Here is a 19,017-nt window from a genome sequence, read left to right on the forward strand (position 1 = left end):
TCGGTACAAAGGGCTCACGCAGGAAGTGGGGCGCCCTCTCTTTTTCTACTTCGTTGCAAGAGTTTATGTAATAAAGTTTAGCAGAACTCATGTAGAAACACTTTGGCCTGGGCTTTTTGGTTCATTTCCTTTTGTTTTGTTTTCTGTTGATTTGGGGGAGGGACGATTTCAAATCAGTGCTCAATTTCTCAGTCATGAACCTGTTCATTGGCAGCTGAATCCTAAGCTCCTTTTCACAAAAATCCTTCTGCTGGACCTGTAGTTATGCCCCCTTTCATTCCCGATTTTATTTCTCTGCTCATCTCTCCCACCCACCATTGTTCTGTTCTTTTCTTTCTTTTTTTGTTAAGTCTTACCAGAGATTTATCTAATTTATTAAGGATTTCAGAGAACCAACTTGGGCCTCGTTTATTCTTTTATTAATGTCTGCTTTTTTTTTTTTAATCTCTTTCCTTTTACCTTATTTGGGCTTATTCTATTTTTCTGGTTCTAACTTTTTAAATTGGATAAGTATCTTTAATTTTCAGGCCTTCCTCTTTTAAATACATGCTTATAAGCCTTTATTTTATATGCCTAAAAGCCTTGTTTTCCCTGCCTTCCACAAGTTTAGGTAGGTGCTATTTTCAATTTTCATTAGCTGTAAGTTCTGTATTTTTTAAACTATATTTTTTATATTGATGTACTCATTGATAACTGGGTGTTTTAGAAATGTTTGGGGGCACGCGGGTGGCACAGTGCGCGAAGCGTCTGACTCTTGGTTTTGGTTCAGGTTGCCATCGCTTCTCGGCCTTTTGGCTAAGATAAAGTGTGGTTCAGGTTGCCATCTCAGGGTTGTGAGATCGAGCTCCAGGTTGGACTCTGGCGCTCAGCGTGGAGTCTGATTAAGACTCTCTCTGCCACCCTCCCCCACCACTTGTTCTCTTTCTCTAAAATAACTAAATAAATCTTGGCGGAGTGGAAGAAGAAGTGTTTTTAGCTTGCAGACACATAGACTTTTTCAAATGTTTTACTTTCTGATTTTTAATTTAGTTGCATTGTGATCAGGAATTATGCCTCTGTGATACCAATTATTTGAATTTGCTGACTTTGACAGACTACAGGATCAGTTTTTATAAATACTGCACGTGTGCTTGGAAAGAATGTGTATTCTTTCATTGTTGAGCATGGTTTTATACACAGAGACACTTACACAATACACACACGTATGCATACATGCCCGTTTGTGCATGTACACACACATGTAAAATGAATTAGATTTATTCATTGTGCTTTTAAATCTCCTGCATGCTACTAACTTTGGTCTGTTTGCCCTATAAATAATTGAAAACATTGTGCCATGTAATCCTCCATCAGGATGATGGATTTGTCAATAGTTCTGTATGTCTATAGCAATTTTTGCTTTGTATATTTTCATGCTGCTTTATGATCATATCTTCCTGGCAAATTGAACCACTTGTGGAGTGGCTTCTGTCCTTAATAATGCTTTTATAGTCTATCCTGTTTTATCTGAATTCAGTTTCCTTTTATTTAGTATTAGTAAGTAAGTGGCTTTCACTCACTTTACTTTCAACCTTTTTGTGTCCTTATGCTTCAGGAATCTAAGTAACAGAGCAGGAGTTCTGAAAAATCCAATTTGATAATGTCTGCTAACTGGCAAGCAAGTCAGATTTGTTTCTATTCTCTTCTTATTTTCTACAAATTGTGTTTTGATGCTTTTTTCCTCCTTTCTTGTCATATGTGTGTGTATGTACACACACACACACACACACACACATATGACATATATATTTTAAAAATGAGTTGGGTTGTGTTTGTTCCTATTACTTTTTTCCCCCTTCTTCTGGTTTAGAAGTTATATGGTACTTCTATTATTTATTGGCTCCCTCTGAAATTTTAACACCTCAACACTTAATATCTTCACTGTTTTCTGATAACACAAAGAATTTAGAACACTAACCCTAAATATTCCTCTCCAAAATCACGTACTGCTATTTTCCAGTATTTTAGTCATGTCTGGTGGTTCTTTGGGGGGGGGGGATTGACCCCACAAAATTAGAGATTATTAGTTTACTTGTGTTGTGTGTGTGTGTATTTACAATATTTTCAAATTCTTTGTTCATTAAATCTTTCTAAAAATCAGACCTTCCTTCTTCAGTTCCTTTGCATAAAATGTTATTAAGGTAGTGGTCCTCTTGGTCCCTGCCACACTTGGTACCATTTAGTTGAAGATGCCTTTGTTTTATCCTTGTTCTTGAAAGATTATTTTGCTGGGTGCACAAATCTAGGCTGAGGGGTCTTTTCTCCTCTTTTTACTCTTAGTGTTCTAGAGGTTCAAAGGTTCATTTATTTTTATTAATCTTGCTTGGTACTCACTGTTCTTCCTGGCACCTGTGGTTTTTGTTGTCCTGATCACTTCTGGAAAAATTTCAGATCTTCTTTCTCCACCTGCTGCTTCTCTGATAAGCTGCCTTTTCTCTCCTTCCTGGAGACATTAGACTTTCCCCCTACAGCTGCTCTGTCTCTCCACTGCCTTTCCTAAGTTTTCAGTCCCCTCTCTTTCTTTCCTGAACTTTGGGTAATTTCTTTACATCTATTTTCCAGTTCACTAATTCCCTTTTCAACCGTGTCTAACCTGCTCTGTGATCCAGCCACTAAGTTTTTGTATCAATAATTATATTTTTTATTTCTTAAGGTTCTATTTGACTCTCTTTCCAAATCTGCTTAGTCGTTTTTTATAGGCTCTTGTTTGGTGCTCATCTTTTTTTTTTCATTCTAGGCTTTAGTTTATGGAACATCTCATACACACTTTTCTTTTTTTATGTGATAGGAATTCCAATATTTGATGCTCTTGGGATGTAAGTTTTTTCTCTCTTCTAACTCTTAGTCTGTAGTGAGCTGTTTACTTGTGTATTTGGTGATCTTTAATTGGGAAGTCATGTTTGTTTGGTCTTAACCCATGAAAACTCTTGGAAAAAGTGATCATGCTTTTCTCAAAAGAACATTCATATTTGCATCTCCCAGGAGCCAAGGGGTGGAACTAATTGGGGACTGCTGTAACCTCTGGTTTGCCCCCTGGTTCTCACCACAAGCAATGCTGACTTTGACATTCGCCCTCAGAACGGGTTCCATTGGTCCCACTTCAGCTCTGTTTGGGGGCCAGGGATCTCGGGGGCTTCCCTACTGTCTGAAAAATTATACATTACCTCAAATCTACCTGTGCACAGTGAGAGTGTCTTCAGAAGAGGCAGAGAGCCACACTGCAGAAACAGGAGGCTGACTTACATTTTTTAATGATTGCACTTGCTGCTCCATGGAGAATGGATTACAGGGGGCAGAGCAGATGCTGGGAGAATGGTAAGGGGCAACTGTCAGGTTTTCAGGCGAGAGATGATAGTGGCTTGCCCGAGAGTGGTGGCGGTGAGAATAAACCGAGGGGTGGAAATCCAAGTTACTGGAGTATCTGCTTATTAACTTGTGTCCCTCATTTATTTGCAGGCACAAAAATGTGCAATTAGCCACAAATGTTCATTAATTTTTAATTTCTCTTCTACTATTCATATGCGAGATAGCAGAAAGTAAAAATTTTGATCATACCCAGTGTGGCCAAATTCTCTCTATACCATTGGTGGAGGCTAAGTTGAAATAGCATTTTTGGAGGACCGTTTGGTTCAATCTAGTAGAATATTGAATGTACAATTTCTTTGTTAGGAATTTCTCCAAAGGACACATGCAAAATGTACGCCAGCTATGTTAAAACATTAAAACAATGTCCAACATACTGTCTTATGTAATAATAGCAACAGACAAACCAACCAAAAACCACACCACGATCTAAATGACCATCTGCAAAGGGCTGGCTAGCTAAATCAAGGTTCATCTATGTAAAGGCATACTCTTACCTTTCCACAAAGGGGTATGTCTACGGTGGAAAGATAGCCCTGATAATTTAAGTGTAAAAAGCAAAATGCAGAACGATGTGTATAGAAAGATTGCATTCATAAAAAATTTTTAATAGCCAAATAAAAAACATATACATTTATATGCAGAGATCGGCACGAAACTATTTTCTGGGAGAATGCACAAGAAACTTAAAATGATTCACGTTGGAGAAAGCAACCAGGGCTTCGGGGTAGAAAGCAACTTTCGCTTTTCATTTTATACCTTTTTATACATTTTGAAAATTCCACTGCAAGCCACGTATTGCTTTTGTTTGAAGAGTTTAGCCCATTTTTATTGGACTCTTCTTGATTAGGGAACCTGCTTCTCTTGGTTATTACATCTCCTGCTCGTGGCACTTCATTATTTCCTCCAGTTCCTCCCCTGAAAACGGTGAATATGCCTGAGTCCCTCCGGTCCTAAAATGCCCACCTTCCTCAAAGATTTCTAAAATCTATTACGAAGTTAAAAACATCAATTTCAAATAATATGCATACAACAGTCCCATTTTTGTAAATAATAATGGAACTAATGCATGTATCTGTGTATAAAAGAAAATAAAGTGCAGAAAGATTTATGCATTCATTCAGCAGAAACGAATTATGTGCCTGCCATGGGCCGGGCATTGTTACAGAAACAGAAGTTCAAAAGGTACCACAGTCCCCACGCTCTGCCTCTCCCTGCCGCCCAGCCTCCAGGGTCTGAAGGGGCCTGTGTGCCAGCAGGTTAATGGCAATACACTGTGGCTGAGGCAAATGTGGGTGAGCTTTTCCATCACCTTCATGCCCTTCTGTATCTTCTGATTCATTTTTTTCTTGCCCTGTGTATGTCATAAAAGATCTTATATAAAAATAATAATTAAGTCATAAAACACAATCTCTCTATCCCTCTGGTTTTGTGTCTCTCTCCTGCAAACGCCTACAGTCATCAGTGTGATATCGGAGATACTCTACTACTAAAAAGTGTTGCGTTATGTACCCGGAAATCAAATGTTAAGCGTGCGTCTTGTGTTTTAGCTGTGACCCTACTTTTAAAGAACCTGCGCCCAGCACTTGTGCCCCTCTCTGGGTGGCCCTCCTTGGGCCCCATCTGGCCCTTCCCTTGGGTCCACCGCCCCTGGCTGACTTCCACCCTCGCCCTGTGTGAGCATCGTGGACAGGTGGGTGGCCCCAGGGAGCCCCCCAGGGGAAGGCTGCCTCCTCCTGGATGTCGCGGCCCCTCCTCAAACAGCACAGCCCAGCAACAGAGCTCCCTAGGCCTCAGTCTGGAGAGTGGCCCCCCCGTCCGTCCCCTCCAGGCTCCAGGCTGCAAACCCACACACCCACAACACCTCTCCCCTGCCCTCGCCCCACATCTCAGCAGCGCTGGCCCCTCCATGCTGCCTGTCCCAGCCTGGCCTCAGGGCCTGGGATTTGAGGTGGTCACTCACGGGCTAGAGCCCTTCCTTCACCACCTCGCACCCTTCACACACACACAGACACACACACACACACACACACAAGATCTCCTCAACCCGAGTCAGGAGACCTTTGAGCCTTGGCCCCCGCCTATCAGCCTATGCCTCCATGACAATTTGGCCACATCTGACCGCTACTGTCCATAATTGGGTCACCGTTTCTCTCTAAAGCAAGTAACTCATTTTCACTTATTTCAGAAAAAACAACCTAACCCTGTATGCGTTAGCCTCGTGCTAACAAAATCCCTGGCCGCATGTGTCAGTTATCGAACCGAATCAAAATGGGGACATGTCACTAGTCAGATGCAAGCTGTCCAGCACGCTCCCCCCGAATCCCGGCCAGCGTCTCCCCAGATGGGCACAGAGTCCTTGGAAAGCACTGTCTTTCAGAATGCCCACCTGACCTCAGCCCCCCGCATGGCTCCCTCTGTTTGAGGAACACTCCAGAATCCCCGAAGTGGCTCACAGGGCCCCCCGCAGGGCTCCCAGAGCTGCCTGCCTCCCCCTCGCCCCCCCGACAGCCCTCGCCCTGTGCCCGCACGTCACAGGGACTAATTACGTCTCCCTCAGCCTGTCTGCTGCTTCACACCTCCCTGCCACCTTCGCAGCCTCAGCCCGAGTGCCCATTACGGCTCTCGTCCACCTGTCAAGCAGCTCCTCGCCCTGCAAGGCTCTCAGGGAGCATGTGGGCAGTGAGGCCCCTCCTCGAGGCCCCTCCTTGTATCTCCCATCAGCAAAGGGGATCAGCATCGGGCAGAACATCTCCAAGGTTCTATTGATCGCCACGCTCGGAATGGCAGACCCTGAGCCGCCGTAGAAGCATCTTTGCTACGGTGAGAGGCCAGGCACACAGTAGGTGTTCAATAAATGGGGAGGAGGACCAGGGGCTGCAGGGAGGTTGAAGGAAGCCGGGAGGGACAGGTAACAGACCTGGTTTGGAGTTTGGGACTTTCCACCCACTGACCTGGGTAACATTCTCAGACTCTCCTTCCCCGTACCTCTGTTTCACCATCTGGAAGATGGGGCGATCACAGTTCCCAGCCCCAAAGGCTCGTTGGCACAACTGATCGGAGAAGTAAATGCAGGCTTTGCAGACGTTAGAGCTTTACAGAAATGTGGGATCATTCCCGGGATGGTCGCAGGACATGGATGACGAATCGGTGGTGACCGTCCCCCGTGCACCGACTGCGTCCCCGCTGTGAGCTGTGTGTGTCTCCCCAGTGGCCTGAGACTGCCCTGGCCCAGGGTCGCAGGGGAAAGCAAGAATTACAAGCCTGTTTATTTAACATTTAGGAACCAACGCATTTTCCTGGACCTCATCTGCAACACTTAAGCCAATATTTGCGTCTTTGGGATTCTATTTGTATGGTAATTTAAAAATAGGGTTTGGACTTACAGCAGGCTTTTCTCCTGAAACTCTGAAAGCACATTAATTTTCTAGACGGTAAAATAATGCCATAATTAAATATTACCATTTCTCTTAAAATAAAATCTGGTAACTCCTAACAAAATGGGTTTTTCGAAACATGATGTAGGTTTTCCCACAAAATTGCTCTCTAGGGAAATTCGTTATTTTCAACGTATGGAAGAGACCACGAACTTAATCTCAACACAATGTAAGAAAAATTGATTTGTGAAATTACAATAATTTTCCTGCATTTAAAATCTCCGTGCTTCCTGTCGCCGCTGACCCAAAGGACCCCCTCCCCCACCTGCATCTTTAGGGAAAGGCCCGAGGAGGCAGGATGTTTTGTTTCATTGTTTATGAAGCTTCCTAGATGCTCTTTCTTGTGGTTCCCATTGGAGTTTCTGTTCTGTGCTGCAAACTTCTTTGAAAGGAGGCAAGGCTAAGTGACCCCATTACCCATGTCCTTCAGTCTCCAAATATGTTCTTTGGGAGCAGGCACGATGCCCCATGGGAAAAAACATGGGGCCCAGCGCTGGCCTTCCATGGGCTCGCTCTTCACCAACGTCAGGTTGGATGAGGGAGCCTTGGTGGCCCGGGACTAGAGGCCGGTGCTGGAGGAGGTGGTTCTCCGACACACCCAGGGCGCCCAACCACCCCAACCAAAGCTCAAGAGGGCCCCCTTGTGGAGACTCCCACAAACAGCCCAGTAATTGGTGTACTTCCCCCCCAACGCCGGGTTGCTCCCTGGGACCCCCCACATCTCCCAGGAGTTCTCAGGCCCAAAGACGCTCAATAGAAACCACCAAACTCCATCCTTCTCTCTTCAAGACCTAACATTTCCGTGGGACAAGAACGTTCTTGGCCCCTCCAGGGAAGAACTGGTGGAGAAGCAGCTCCCAAGGCCCCATGAAGAGTCGAGCTCCTCAACGTTCGGCCCGAAGATCCCTTTTCCTTTACTTTTTACCAGAGTCTTCACCGCGATGACACACATGTCTTCCTTCTTATTGAATATGTCAAAACCTAGTGATTATCTTACCAAATTCCTGTTCCGTAGAACAATGGAAGCTTCAGTCTTCTGCCAAGAGGGCGAACAAGGGAGACTTTCGAGAGACACATTCTGTTGAGCAAATCCTGACTTGTAACTTACACCCTCATGGCAGACACCAGGGCGTCTGGCCCAGGCACACTCAGAAGGCCTGGGGAAGCCCACGCGCTTTCTTTCCAAGCCCCTACACCCGTCGCCCCCTCCTCAAAGCCCAGGACGGAACGCTGCTATCAGTGGACAGCGCTGACTGGATTCGGCATGAATTATGAACATCAGAGGGCCAGCATGCACATCTGGGAACACAAGCACTAGAACTGAGCTGACGAGGCCTTGTCTCCAAGTCACCAGAACATCTGGGTGAAAAAGCAAAACCTTCCATCAATCACCCTAATGCCTTGGCTATTTGCTAACAGCTGGGCTTTGGCTGGGCTTTCCCAGTCTTCATCTGGGTGGAAGTCCCAGCCAGAACGAGCAGTAATTAGCATTATCATGGGGCCGAGGGAGAGTTTTGAGGTGAACCGGTTTTGTTCTGGAACATTCCTAAACAAACAAACAAAAAAACGCTGGCTGATGAGCCAGGCCTGGTGGGCGAGACTCGTCTCCCAAACCCCCGCATTCCTTTCCCAGCCCAGGAGCTGTACGGTTCCTTCTCCCTCTGCAGAAAATGCTCAGCGCAGGCTGGAGTGGGGGGTGGGGCGGCTGTGTGAGCGGCCGCTCCCCATATGAAATGTTTCCAATTTTGGAAACCAACATAAAGCAATCCCCTCTTCCAGGCAGCACCGAGGGAGACCCACCTTTATCCACCCACCCCGCCCATGGTCGCGCCTGACCTGGGACTTTTCACGGAGAACTGGGTAGATGGGGGCAAACCACGCTCGACCCATCATCAGCCTTTCAATAACTGACATCTGACTCTCATGCCCTCTTCCTTCCCGCCAGCTGGGAATCTGCTTCTCCGGGCACCTAATCCCTCCAGAAGGCCCAGGGGGCAACTTTCCACTCTCCCAGCTCTGCCAGCAAAGGAGGGCATGCTTCGGGGTCCAGGATGCTGCGGGGCGTGGACGGTGGAGCGGACTTCGTCTTGTGCACACCATCTCTGCATTTCCTAAGAACGCAAGCCCATCTCTTCCCCCGCCCCAGCACTTGGCCTTGAACACGAAGGCCTCGGATTAGATGGATGATGAGTTTCAGTTACGGCCAAATGAGGGACATAGAAGGGATCCGAAAGCAGCCATCCACACCAAAAAGGAAGTTTAGATTCCTTGGGATTCTGAGTTTGTCTTCATATTTCTGCGATTGCCTGGTACTGTCGTAGCATGACGATCTGTAGTCTTCTCGGGGGAGTTTAAATGGAAACTCTGCGTGCCTTTTGTGCAATGACTTCATTGGAAAGCACAACACAGCGACGGCCACCATTTCAACAGCCGGTTTCTGAAGCTTGTTGGCCAAGCTGCCAGCGCGCACCGTTACACGCCAGCACATCTCAGTCTGTAAAGGGCAGTCACCTCTAATCAAGAGAGGTTGTTTTCTGGGGGGGGATTTTCATTTAAAATGTGCATAAGCTTCCAAGTCCAAACATTCTAGGTGAATTACCTCAAGCTGAGGATTTTGAAATAAACCAGAGGATTTCAGACTTTTTTTTTTAAGCAAGAGAACACTTTATTTTTTTCCCCCAAAGCAGATCTTTTAATCAGCATCCCACTATATAAACGAGGGGCTACTTGGGCTAAAGCTGGGGGTGGGGCTAGAGCTCCACTCACTAGGTTTCCCCTCTGCTCCCCCCTCAGATGCCAGTGGTCTTCAGAAACCAGCTTGAAAAACTCCAATACCACAAAATGGGGGGACACACACTCCATGCCTGAGCCAGAGCTAGGCTGCCCAAGACGGCAGCCACCAGCCGCATGTGGCCCCAAGCCCCTGAAACGCAGTCAGTCTAAATTGAGTTGTGTCAAGATGTCAATACATAACTCATTTCCAAGTCTTTTATGAAGAAAAAGCATTTATCTTAGTTGTTTCATACTTACTACATGTTAAAACACAGTATTTGGGGCTGAACAAAATATCATTAAAATTAATCTCACCTGTTACCTTTTAGCTGTTTTAACGTGGCTACTAGAAAATGTAAAATCCCATACACGGCTCACATTTGTGACTTCCATTCTGTTTCTACTGAACAGTGCCAGGAGCTAGATGGAGCCTTCCCTGGGGTGTGCAACCACAGCAGGGTCCTGGTTTAGCTGGGGTGGGCTCCAAGGTTCAACAAAGGCTTTTGAGCAAAGTACCTGGCATCAGGTCCTGGTGCTGGATCCAGCCTGTCCTCAAAGCTCTCAGCAGAATTCAATGCCCACACTTATATCTCCACCTACTTCTCTTTCTTCTCTATTTTCTTTGTTCATCCAAGATCCCCAGCCTGCTGGGAACTCCCTTACTAACCATCCTTCCACCCTTAGCCAGGCTGTTAGTTATCCCAACAACTATAAGCCTTCTCTTTCTCTAATAGCCTGACTAATAAGCCTTTCTCTAATAAGCCTGACTCTAATAGCCACACACATAATGGAAATTACCAGTGATTTTTAAGAGAAGAAACCCAAAGGGTGGGAGAAGTGTCAACAAGGAGCTCACGGGCATCAGTCTTCTGGTACACAAGTCATTCATTCATTCATTCATTCATTCAACTAAAGGTGCAATTATACTTAATGTTTATTGAGCACCTACGATGTACAGATGTTATTCTAAGTGCTTTCATGCCATGACAAAAAATATGAATTGAGCATCCATCAGGCACTATGCTAGGTGCTGAAGAATCAGCAGAAAGCAAGAGAGATAAAGACCTGTCCTCATGAACAGGCAGATTAGTGGGAAGACAATGAGAGAAAGGAAGGAAGAAAAGAGGAAAGGGAAAGAAAGAAAGGGAAAGAGAAGAAAAAAAAAAAAAGAAAGAGAGGGAGAGAGGGAAGGAAGGAAGGAAAGAAAAAATTGAGGAACCTAGAGGGACACCCCAGCAGCAGCGAGCACACCTAGCACCCAGATCTTGGTTTCTAAACACCATCCTCCAAAAAAAGAAAAAGAACCAGGACTGCTTGAAGAAATGGTTGATTCCAGAGCAATGAGCCTAGAAGGTCTTTCAGTACCAGAAAATAAGGAAGTGCTCACAAAAAATGACAAAGTCATGTAGGAAGTTACATAAGAGCTAAGTTGAATGATCGCCTAAAGACCAAGTCAGGGACAATTCAGCAACAAAGTGAATAGATGATAGCAAAGGGTCATAACCTATAAAACATATATATCTGGGTTCATACTAATGCAAATAACAATTAAACAAAGAGATGTGTAGGAGAAAAGAAAGTGCTTCCTTACAGCACAATTCCAATCAGTACATTCAGAAAAGATGACGGAATTCGGGAACGCCCATTTGGAAAACACTGCAGGAATAACTGTTGTAGGCAAGAATCATCAATGGTCATCAACAGATGCTAAAATTAGTGGGGGGAACGTATAATGAGAAACAAACCGTTTACATTATCTAAGTCTATCCCCATAAGATAATTGTTAATTACAAAGAGAAATGTAGTAATTTAACAGTGTGGAGAAACGTGGCAGACACCTCCTAAAGCAACTGACCAAAGTGAACATCACCAGTATTGGGATAAAGTGAGACCGTGTGCTTCCTGAGATGTTGTCCTGAGAGTCACACATCACCTCCATAACATTCTTACCAAAACTGCAAAAGCTGAATTGAATCATAAAGAAACATCAGACAAGCCCAAGTTGGGAAACACACTACAAAATACGGGGCCAGAGGTCTTCAAAAGGTGTCAAGGTTGTGAAAGACAAAGACCAAGGAAGTTCTTGGTTAAAGGAGACTAGAGACGTGAAAAATAAATGTGCTGTGTGATTCTGAACTGGATCCTACACCAAAAAAGGAGAAACTCATGGGGGAGTTGGTGAAACCTGCCTAGGGCTTGTAGGTTACTTAGTAACACCTTACCAATGTCAGTGTCCGAGTTTTGATCAAGTACCATGTCTGTGGGTGATAGTGACATTTGGAGAACTGGAGGAAGTTTGCTAGAACTTTCTATTACTTTTGCAACATTTTCGTAAGTCTGAAATGATTTCAAATGGAAAAGTCAAAAAATAAAAGTACATAAAAGACAGAAAGCAAAAAAAAATAATTGTCAGCTGCAGTGAGTGCCGCACAGAACAAAAAGGGAGCAGAAAATAGCAGAAGGGAGTGGGAACTGCCATGTATCCTCAGACCTCCGCACAGAGGGAGAACACAGCACTAAGCAGAAGAACAGTGCTCTGCCCAAGGAACAGCATGAACAACAGCCCTGAGGCAGGAAAGTTTCATCCCTGTCCTTCCCTAGGAACACTCCATAAAGAACTATGATGGGATGTGTCGGATGATGCTGGAAAGACAGGAAAGAAGTCCATGTGTCGACGGAGACAGAACCCAGAGCGATGCACCTCCAAGCCAAGGAATGGCTGGAGCCATCAGAAGCCAGAAGATACCAGAACAATCCTCCCCTACGGCCTCAGGAGAGCATGGCCCTGCCCACACCTTGATTTCAGACCTCCGGTCTGCCGGCTCTGACAGAATGAAGTCGTGTTGTTTAGGTCACCCCACTTGTGGTCTTTTGAAAGAGCTGCTCTAGGACACACAGCCACTGCCCTTCTGCATGGCTGGTGTGCAGTGATGAGTGAACCTCACGCCCGTCCCCCCTCGTTCTGTGTGCCCCTCGCGCTATAGACGAGTCACTTATGCATTTACTCATTAGGGATTATTCACGTAAAGCACTCTTTAATATTTTCAAATCAAGCACAGACCAAGCCCCTTTTAAAATTCAGTCTTGTCCTCAGCAATGTGGACCGTGCAGCCCAAGTTTGCTATGGGAACTGTGGCTGCTTTTTAACACCCTCTGAAATCGGTGCAAAACCAGCCGGCTGAGTGCTCGCCGCCGCCCCCAAATCACCGGGCTCACCTCCTGGGACCCCGGCACAAGCCAATTAGGATAGGAGATATGACTGCTTTTCTGTTGCTTTTTTGTCCCCAAAAGAATGACCTCCAAAGACCTAATGTTTTGCTGCCTAGGCACCCCGTGTCTCTCTCTACCTCCTCCCCTTGTCTCTCGGCCCCATATTTGTCGTGATCTTTGAAAAAAACACTCATCGTGGAGCGGGGTGTGAACCTCTCTAAGCCTTCATTTTCATCTCTAAAATGAGGATCACCACATCCACCGAACAGACGTGCTCGAAAGGCTAGATATGAGAAGGGCACCTATTTGTAATGCCATTTCTAGGAAAAACCCAGAATAGGCCCATCCACGGGGATAGAAAGCAGATTAGTGGTTGCTGGGGTTTGAGAGGAGAGAATGGAGAGTGACCACTGATGCGTACAGAGCCTCCTTTTGGGGTGATAAGAACATTCTGGAGCCAGACAGTGGTAAGAGCTGCACGGCCTGGGGAATGGCCTACATGCTACTGAATTTTAACTTGTAGGCTTTACAAGGGTTAAAACAACGAGTTGTACGTTGGGTTTATTTCGCCAAAATTTATTTTTTAATTGGATAAGAAGCGTCTGCCTGGGGTAAGTGACACCAGCCAAGTTATCTCCACTCTCTGAACCTGTTTCCTCATCTTCAGAATGGGGGCATGGACAGAACCTATGCCCTGGGTAGTAGTGAGACCACGCCTGCTGGTCCACAGACATGATGGGCACATGGAAGGCACAGACAGGCCGCTCCCTCTGGGATTGCTACAAGGACTCAGCAGCCGCTGATCTGGAGATGGTCTCCGCTGGGTGTCTGCGCTCAGCCGAGAAAATCAAGCATCCTTCCCCCTTAAGATCCCAGGCAGGCTCCCTACGGTGCGGGCCTGTGTGGGCTGTCTCTGGCATCCTGACTCACGGTAACACGTAAAGGTTGGAGCAGATCATATTTTAAACCCCAGAAGCTCGCTCTGAGCAGTTGGGCGCTCTGGATGTAATTCTGCAGGTAATTTGAACGAGGCTATCTAATTTCAAATGTCCCTGCTCTTACGAGTGCAAAAGCAGCATAATTTTTAATTAGTGGGTAAACAGTAAATAATGGATGGCGGTAAGTGGACACTGCTGTTAATTAAAAATCCATGGTTGATAAAAATCAATTTGGCCTGTGCTTTGAACTCAGTCTAACAGGTCCCTGTGAAAAGTTGTGCAATTGGCCTGCGGTACCATCTGCTTTCAGATGTTCCTTTAGCAGAGACTGTTTGGGGCGGGGGAGGGGGGCCAACTGGGGGCGGTTAAGAAAAGGGGAGAGAAAGAAAAAAATTAAAAAGCTACTTCAAAAGCTACAACAGAACAACTTGCCCGGGTTCATTTGTAATTAATTTAATTTTTGCAACCTTTAAATTGAAGCTCTGCAAACGGCCAAGAGGCCAAGGCCGGCTCCCCTCCGGTCCTTCCACAAAGGCCTCCAGTTGTGTTTTGCATTTTGTGTGTCTGTTGTGGATACAGCGAGATTTCGCGTCGTCTCCTGACTTCATTAAATCCCAGTTTCTCACTGAAAAACAAAACAGACTAAAACACCCTCCGCAGGAACATGCCATCTGAGAATTCAAAGCAAAAAAGCAGTATCTAGGGCTTTCTCGGTGCTTCAGGGAGTACAGGGGAGAAGGCCTGTTTTGCTTTCAACAGAAAACATTTCCTCAAGAAACAGAGCTTTGTGGAAACAATGTCAATATAATTTTCAGGGCCCGTTTGCTCTTTTTTCCTGAGATACAATCTCGATCTTCCGACCAGGCAAGTAACGCTGACCCTTTTGGTCCTTTTCTTCCCTGTGCTTCTCCGAATCAACATTCCCCAAATCGAAACATTCGGATAGGTCTCCTTGACACTGATGGTGTTCGCGTGAACCCGCAGAACTGAATCCAGGGGACCCCGTGTCTCCCGAGGAGGGGGCTTGCAGGAGCACGAGAAGGTTGGAGAAGCTGACTCGGAGGCGGCCCTGGCTCGGGTTCCCTGACAGGGCCATGCTGGCCATCTGGCCTGATTTCAGTGCCTGCCCACATGCCACAAGGTCCTGCTTCTGGTCCTCAAGAAATGAGATGTGCCCAAGATACTGCGGAACTATCTGCAAGCTTCTTTCTCAAGACTCCCCTCGCCACGTGCTCCCCGTGAGCTCCCCGCAGAGTGGCCCTGTGTCGTCTGGGGCCAGACCAGCCCCGGCTGACTGGCTGGTGGTTTTCGTTTCTCCTATTTGGCTGGTTAAAACCAGGGAGGACAAAGCAGGAATACAGCAAGGACCCTGAGCTGCACCAGCACGTCTGCTTGCTCATTCATTCATTCATTCATTCAGCAAATTCATCCCCCACAAGTCTTGAAAAAAGCCCCTTCCCCCTGGCTGTGATGGAAGACGGCCAACGGTCTGACCATCTGAGCTTTGTCCTTTGTCACATCTGAGCAGCATCTGGGGTCCCCCAGGCTGTCTCTCTGTCCCAGAAAGGAAGCGAACGCTCACGGCCGTCTCCAAGTGTCGTCGCGAAGATCAGGAGGCCGCGAAACCCCGTGGGATGGATACACGGTTTACAGGACCAGTGGCTGCCGTGCCTGCTGTGGCAGGTCCCACCTGCGCTTTCTCTGTGTCTGTGGGTCTCTGGGGACCCCCTGAGTCTCCACAGGAGCCTCCAGGCCTCCAGGAGGGGAGGGATCTACTCTGTCTCATTTTTCGGAGAAGCTGTCCGGGGCCACCCGCCCCATCAGACAGCTGCCGAGGGACAGTGTGGGGACCTCAGGCCTCCCCAGGCCTTCTCTGGTGGCGCCGGGAAGCTGCGGTGTGCGGTGGAGAAGGGGGCAGAGTGTACCTTTCACGTGCTTCTCCATGCAGCCCACAAGCCTTCCTGGGTATCCCCCGGGGCCCCTCTGGGCCTGTGTCACCAAGCCGGCCCCCAAGCACTTGGCCCACAGGTTCGGCGGGAGGAAGTGTCTTTGGCAGGCCTGCGGCGGGGGCGGCCAGCAGGTCAAGGCCGCCCGTCAGCATAGCCTGTTGCTGTAATATTTGGACCTCGCTGGCCGCCAGGCTTCCCACACATCCCGCCATCTGGGCTCTGTCAAGCCCAGCCCTCTGAGTGGAGATGACGGTTTCTGGGGAAATCGCTGCTCTTTAGCAGCTGAAGGCCCTGGTGCTCTCGCCTTGGGGCAACACGTAGAAGAGACCGGGCGTACTCCCAAGGCCGTGCCTGGCTTGTCTCCATGAGATGAGCACATGGGGGTCACTCAGGAGGGTGTGAGGCCCCGGCTGCTCACGGCCGTCCTCCCTGAGCCTCCGAGTCCTCCCTGTCCCCCGCCCCAGGCCAGCTGCACGCATCAGCCCTGCTACCCACCACACGCTTCCCGGGCACCTGCCTGGGGCCCGTGCTGCGCAGGCGGGCAACACACGGGCCTGGCACCAAGGAGGGACCGTTCCACGAGCGGCCTCCAGAGGCTGGCGGCAGTTCTGGTCTGTTCCGCAGGGCAGAGGTCAAGGAGAACCTAAGCTCTTTGGGGCGGTGGGGGGCGGGGAGGAGTCCCACTGCCCCAGCACCTTGGGCTGAGTCTAGAGGCCCCTTGTCCCGGAGTGTGGAGTCCTTCAGTCACCACATGCCAGTGCCTGGCTGCACAGCAGCTCAGGAGCCTGGGGTCGTGCCCCTCCATGGTGGAGACGCAGGTGACAACTCCAGGCGCTGACCCAGGCACCCAGACTCAGGTGTGGCTGAGGCGGAGCTGGATGCCCAGGGCAGGGCCACGGTGCAGGGGGAGGCAGACCCCGGCTGGCCTCTGACTCCGCTGTGGCCCAGGATGGCTGGGGAGGGCAGGCAGAGTTTCTGGAGCATGTCAGGACCCCTAACTCCTCTCTGTCTGCTTTGCAGCCCGCACCACAGAGGCGACTGGGACCGCCAGGGGTGGCCGTCTACACTGGGAACCCCGCTGCCAACAGCCCGCGCCCAGCAGAGCCCCCGTCACTGTGCTGCTGCCCCCACGCCTCGACGGGCCCTGGGTCTCTACCGGGTAAGACCCTGAGGTCACCCTGATCACAGGCCCCTGGGCAGGGAAACTGCACACACTCTGGGCCTCAGTGTCCACACGACCCGATTCAACTGGTCGTCCAAGATGCCTGCTACCTGCCAAACGTGTGGCCCTGCTGACCCCCCTCCACAGCACGAGCCCGGTGGGCGGAATGTGTCCCAGTCGCATGCGGCCATGGATGAAATCCATGTGTGCGACATACTGAGCACCCAGGCTACAGGACTTACTGAGTGCCCACTAGGGACGGGGGAGCCACTGTGGGAACAGGCAGCAGACATGCGGACCCAAAAGTAAGTGTGGTGAGCCTGAGATGGTGCTAAGCTCTGCCACGAAGGACATGGAGCCACGGATGTGAGAGCCAGCAACCCGGGGGGGCTTCTCGGAGGTGGCAATGTTCCACTGAGAGCTGAAAGAAGAATCAGCTATCCAGAGGCCCAGGGGAGGAGCCAGGCAGAGGGAGAAGCTGGCGCAAAGGTCCTGAGGCAGGACGAGGCAGAGGAGAGGGTGGAGAGGGTCCAGGCATCCCGCTTGTCTGTCGAATTTTCTTCCTAACCGGACAGGCTTGCCTGACATTTCAGAGGCCCTGTTAGCTGTTCCGGCCAATGGGATTTGTGCTCTAACCCTCAACCATGGGGCACAGACGCTACAACAGCTGTCTAAGTCCTCCCTCCTAGGAGACGGCGAAGGGTGGCCGTGGCCTCCTCCACACCTAGGACACCCTTTCCTCCCCCGCCACCCACTGCGGGCCCGTCCTCTCCTGCAGTCAGGGACTGGCCTCTCCACGTCCTCCATGCACCTCCTGGGGTCAGGCAGAAACTCAACTGCCAAACATCTGTTAGCACTCTGTTGGTGAGGGAGGGGACGTGAGCGCTACTAAGCCACTTTGGATGCATTCCCAGGCTCTGTCCCCATCCTGACTCCCCAGTCCAGGTGAGATCCAGGCGCCACTGGTGTGGGTCACCCCAAGACAGAACTGGGCTGTGGGGAAGGTCAGAACTGGGTCCAGGCTCCTTTTGCCCTGAGATAACAGTGTTCCAGGACAGTTCTTCTAGAAACTTCTAGAACTGTCTTCCTAGAAAGTTCCTCCTCATGTTCTCCAGACAGGCTTTGCTGCTTCCTGGAGGCAATGCAGGGAATGATCTAGAGTCCGGGGCCCACTGAGGTTGTTCACTGTGACCTGCTGCGTCCCGTTAGGCAAATCTCTTGCCCCCAGCCCTGTCCGAGACGCAGGTGAGGACAGGACTACGGCACCCTGCTCATGTGTGTGAGTCACCTCTCTCCGTGTTCAACAACCTCCTGTCCTGGCAATTCTTTACCATTTTTCTTTACACCGTCTTGCTTTCGTTTACCGAAATATATTCATTTATTTTTCCAGCTTTACTGAGGCATAATTGGTAAACAGTAAACTGTACGCCTTTACAGCGTACTGCAATTATTTTTAAAGGAAGCGTAGTATCATCCCGGAGAGGGAGGGCAGAACCACCTGCCATAAATAGGAGGCAAATGTAAAAAAGAAAGTCAATGAAAACAAAACAACATAATTAGATTCTCACTAGATTCGTTGCCTGCCTTGGGCCCCGAGTCCGCTTTCTCGGGGAGAGAAGGGAGGTGGGAGTTACAGACACGTTAGCTCCAACAGAGACTTTCTCCTTAACATAATCAGAAAGATTGGAAGAAAAGAAAAAGGAACTGTTTTCGTGCTGGGTAAGAACATGTTTCTTTCGCTCCATCCGTCTTGCTATGAAAACTACTATGAGAGTTCTCAGCAGCGTGTGAAGGGGGCCCTGCCCGCTGTTTCCCCCTAGAACTCACCCAGCCGCCCCCCTGTCTGCGCCCTCAACGCAGTCTCAGAGGCTCCCCTGCCCCCAAACCCGGCTGTGGCCGTGGATCTAGGAGTCATTCAGCTTCCCTTTGTGCCCAACCCCACGTGCTTGCTTTACCACCAGCAGAAGTGATCCTGGGGGCCAGGTCTGGCCCACCACCTGTTTTGTAAATAAAGTTTTATTGGCACACAGCTATGCCCCACCTCACCCCACTTACTTATTGTCCCTGGCTGCTTTAGCGCTAGAGACCGGCTCACGCACCCAAACAGAAATACTTATTACCTGACCCTTTACAGAAAAAGCTTGGTG

The 19,017-nt window shown here is 48.6% G+C and overlaps 1 protein-coding gene across 1 annotated transcript in view; it reads left to right on the forward strand.

Annotated features, from left to right (window-relative positions):
• The window catches only part of APCDD1L (APC down-regulated 1 like), a 48,620-nt gene that overhangs the window by 22,701 nt on the left and 6,902 nt on the right, over window positions 1-19,017 (forward strand). The window contains exon 2 of the mRNA XM_059134769.1: window positions 16,729-16,867. Coding sequence (XP_058990752.1) covers window positions 16,729-16,867 — 139 coding nt within the window. The remainder of the gene's footprint in view (window positions 1-16,728; window positions 16,868-19,017) is intronic.

The sequence above is a fragment of the Mustela lutreola genome, chromosome 9, assembly GCF_030435805.1.
Source record: "Mustela lutreola isolate mMusLut2 chromosome 9, mMusLut2.pri, whole genome shotgun sequence".
In the NCBI taxonomy this organism is placed as follows: domain Eukaryota; kingdom Metazoa; phylum Chordata; class Mammalia; order Carnivora; family Mustelidae; genus Mustela; species Mustela lutreola.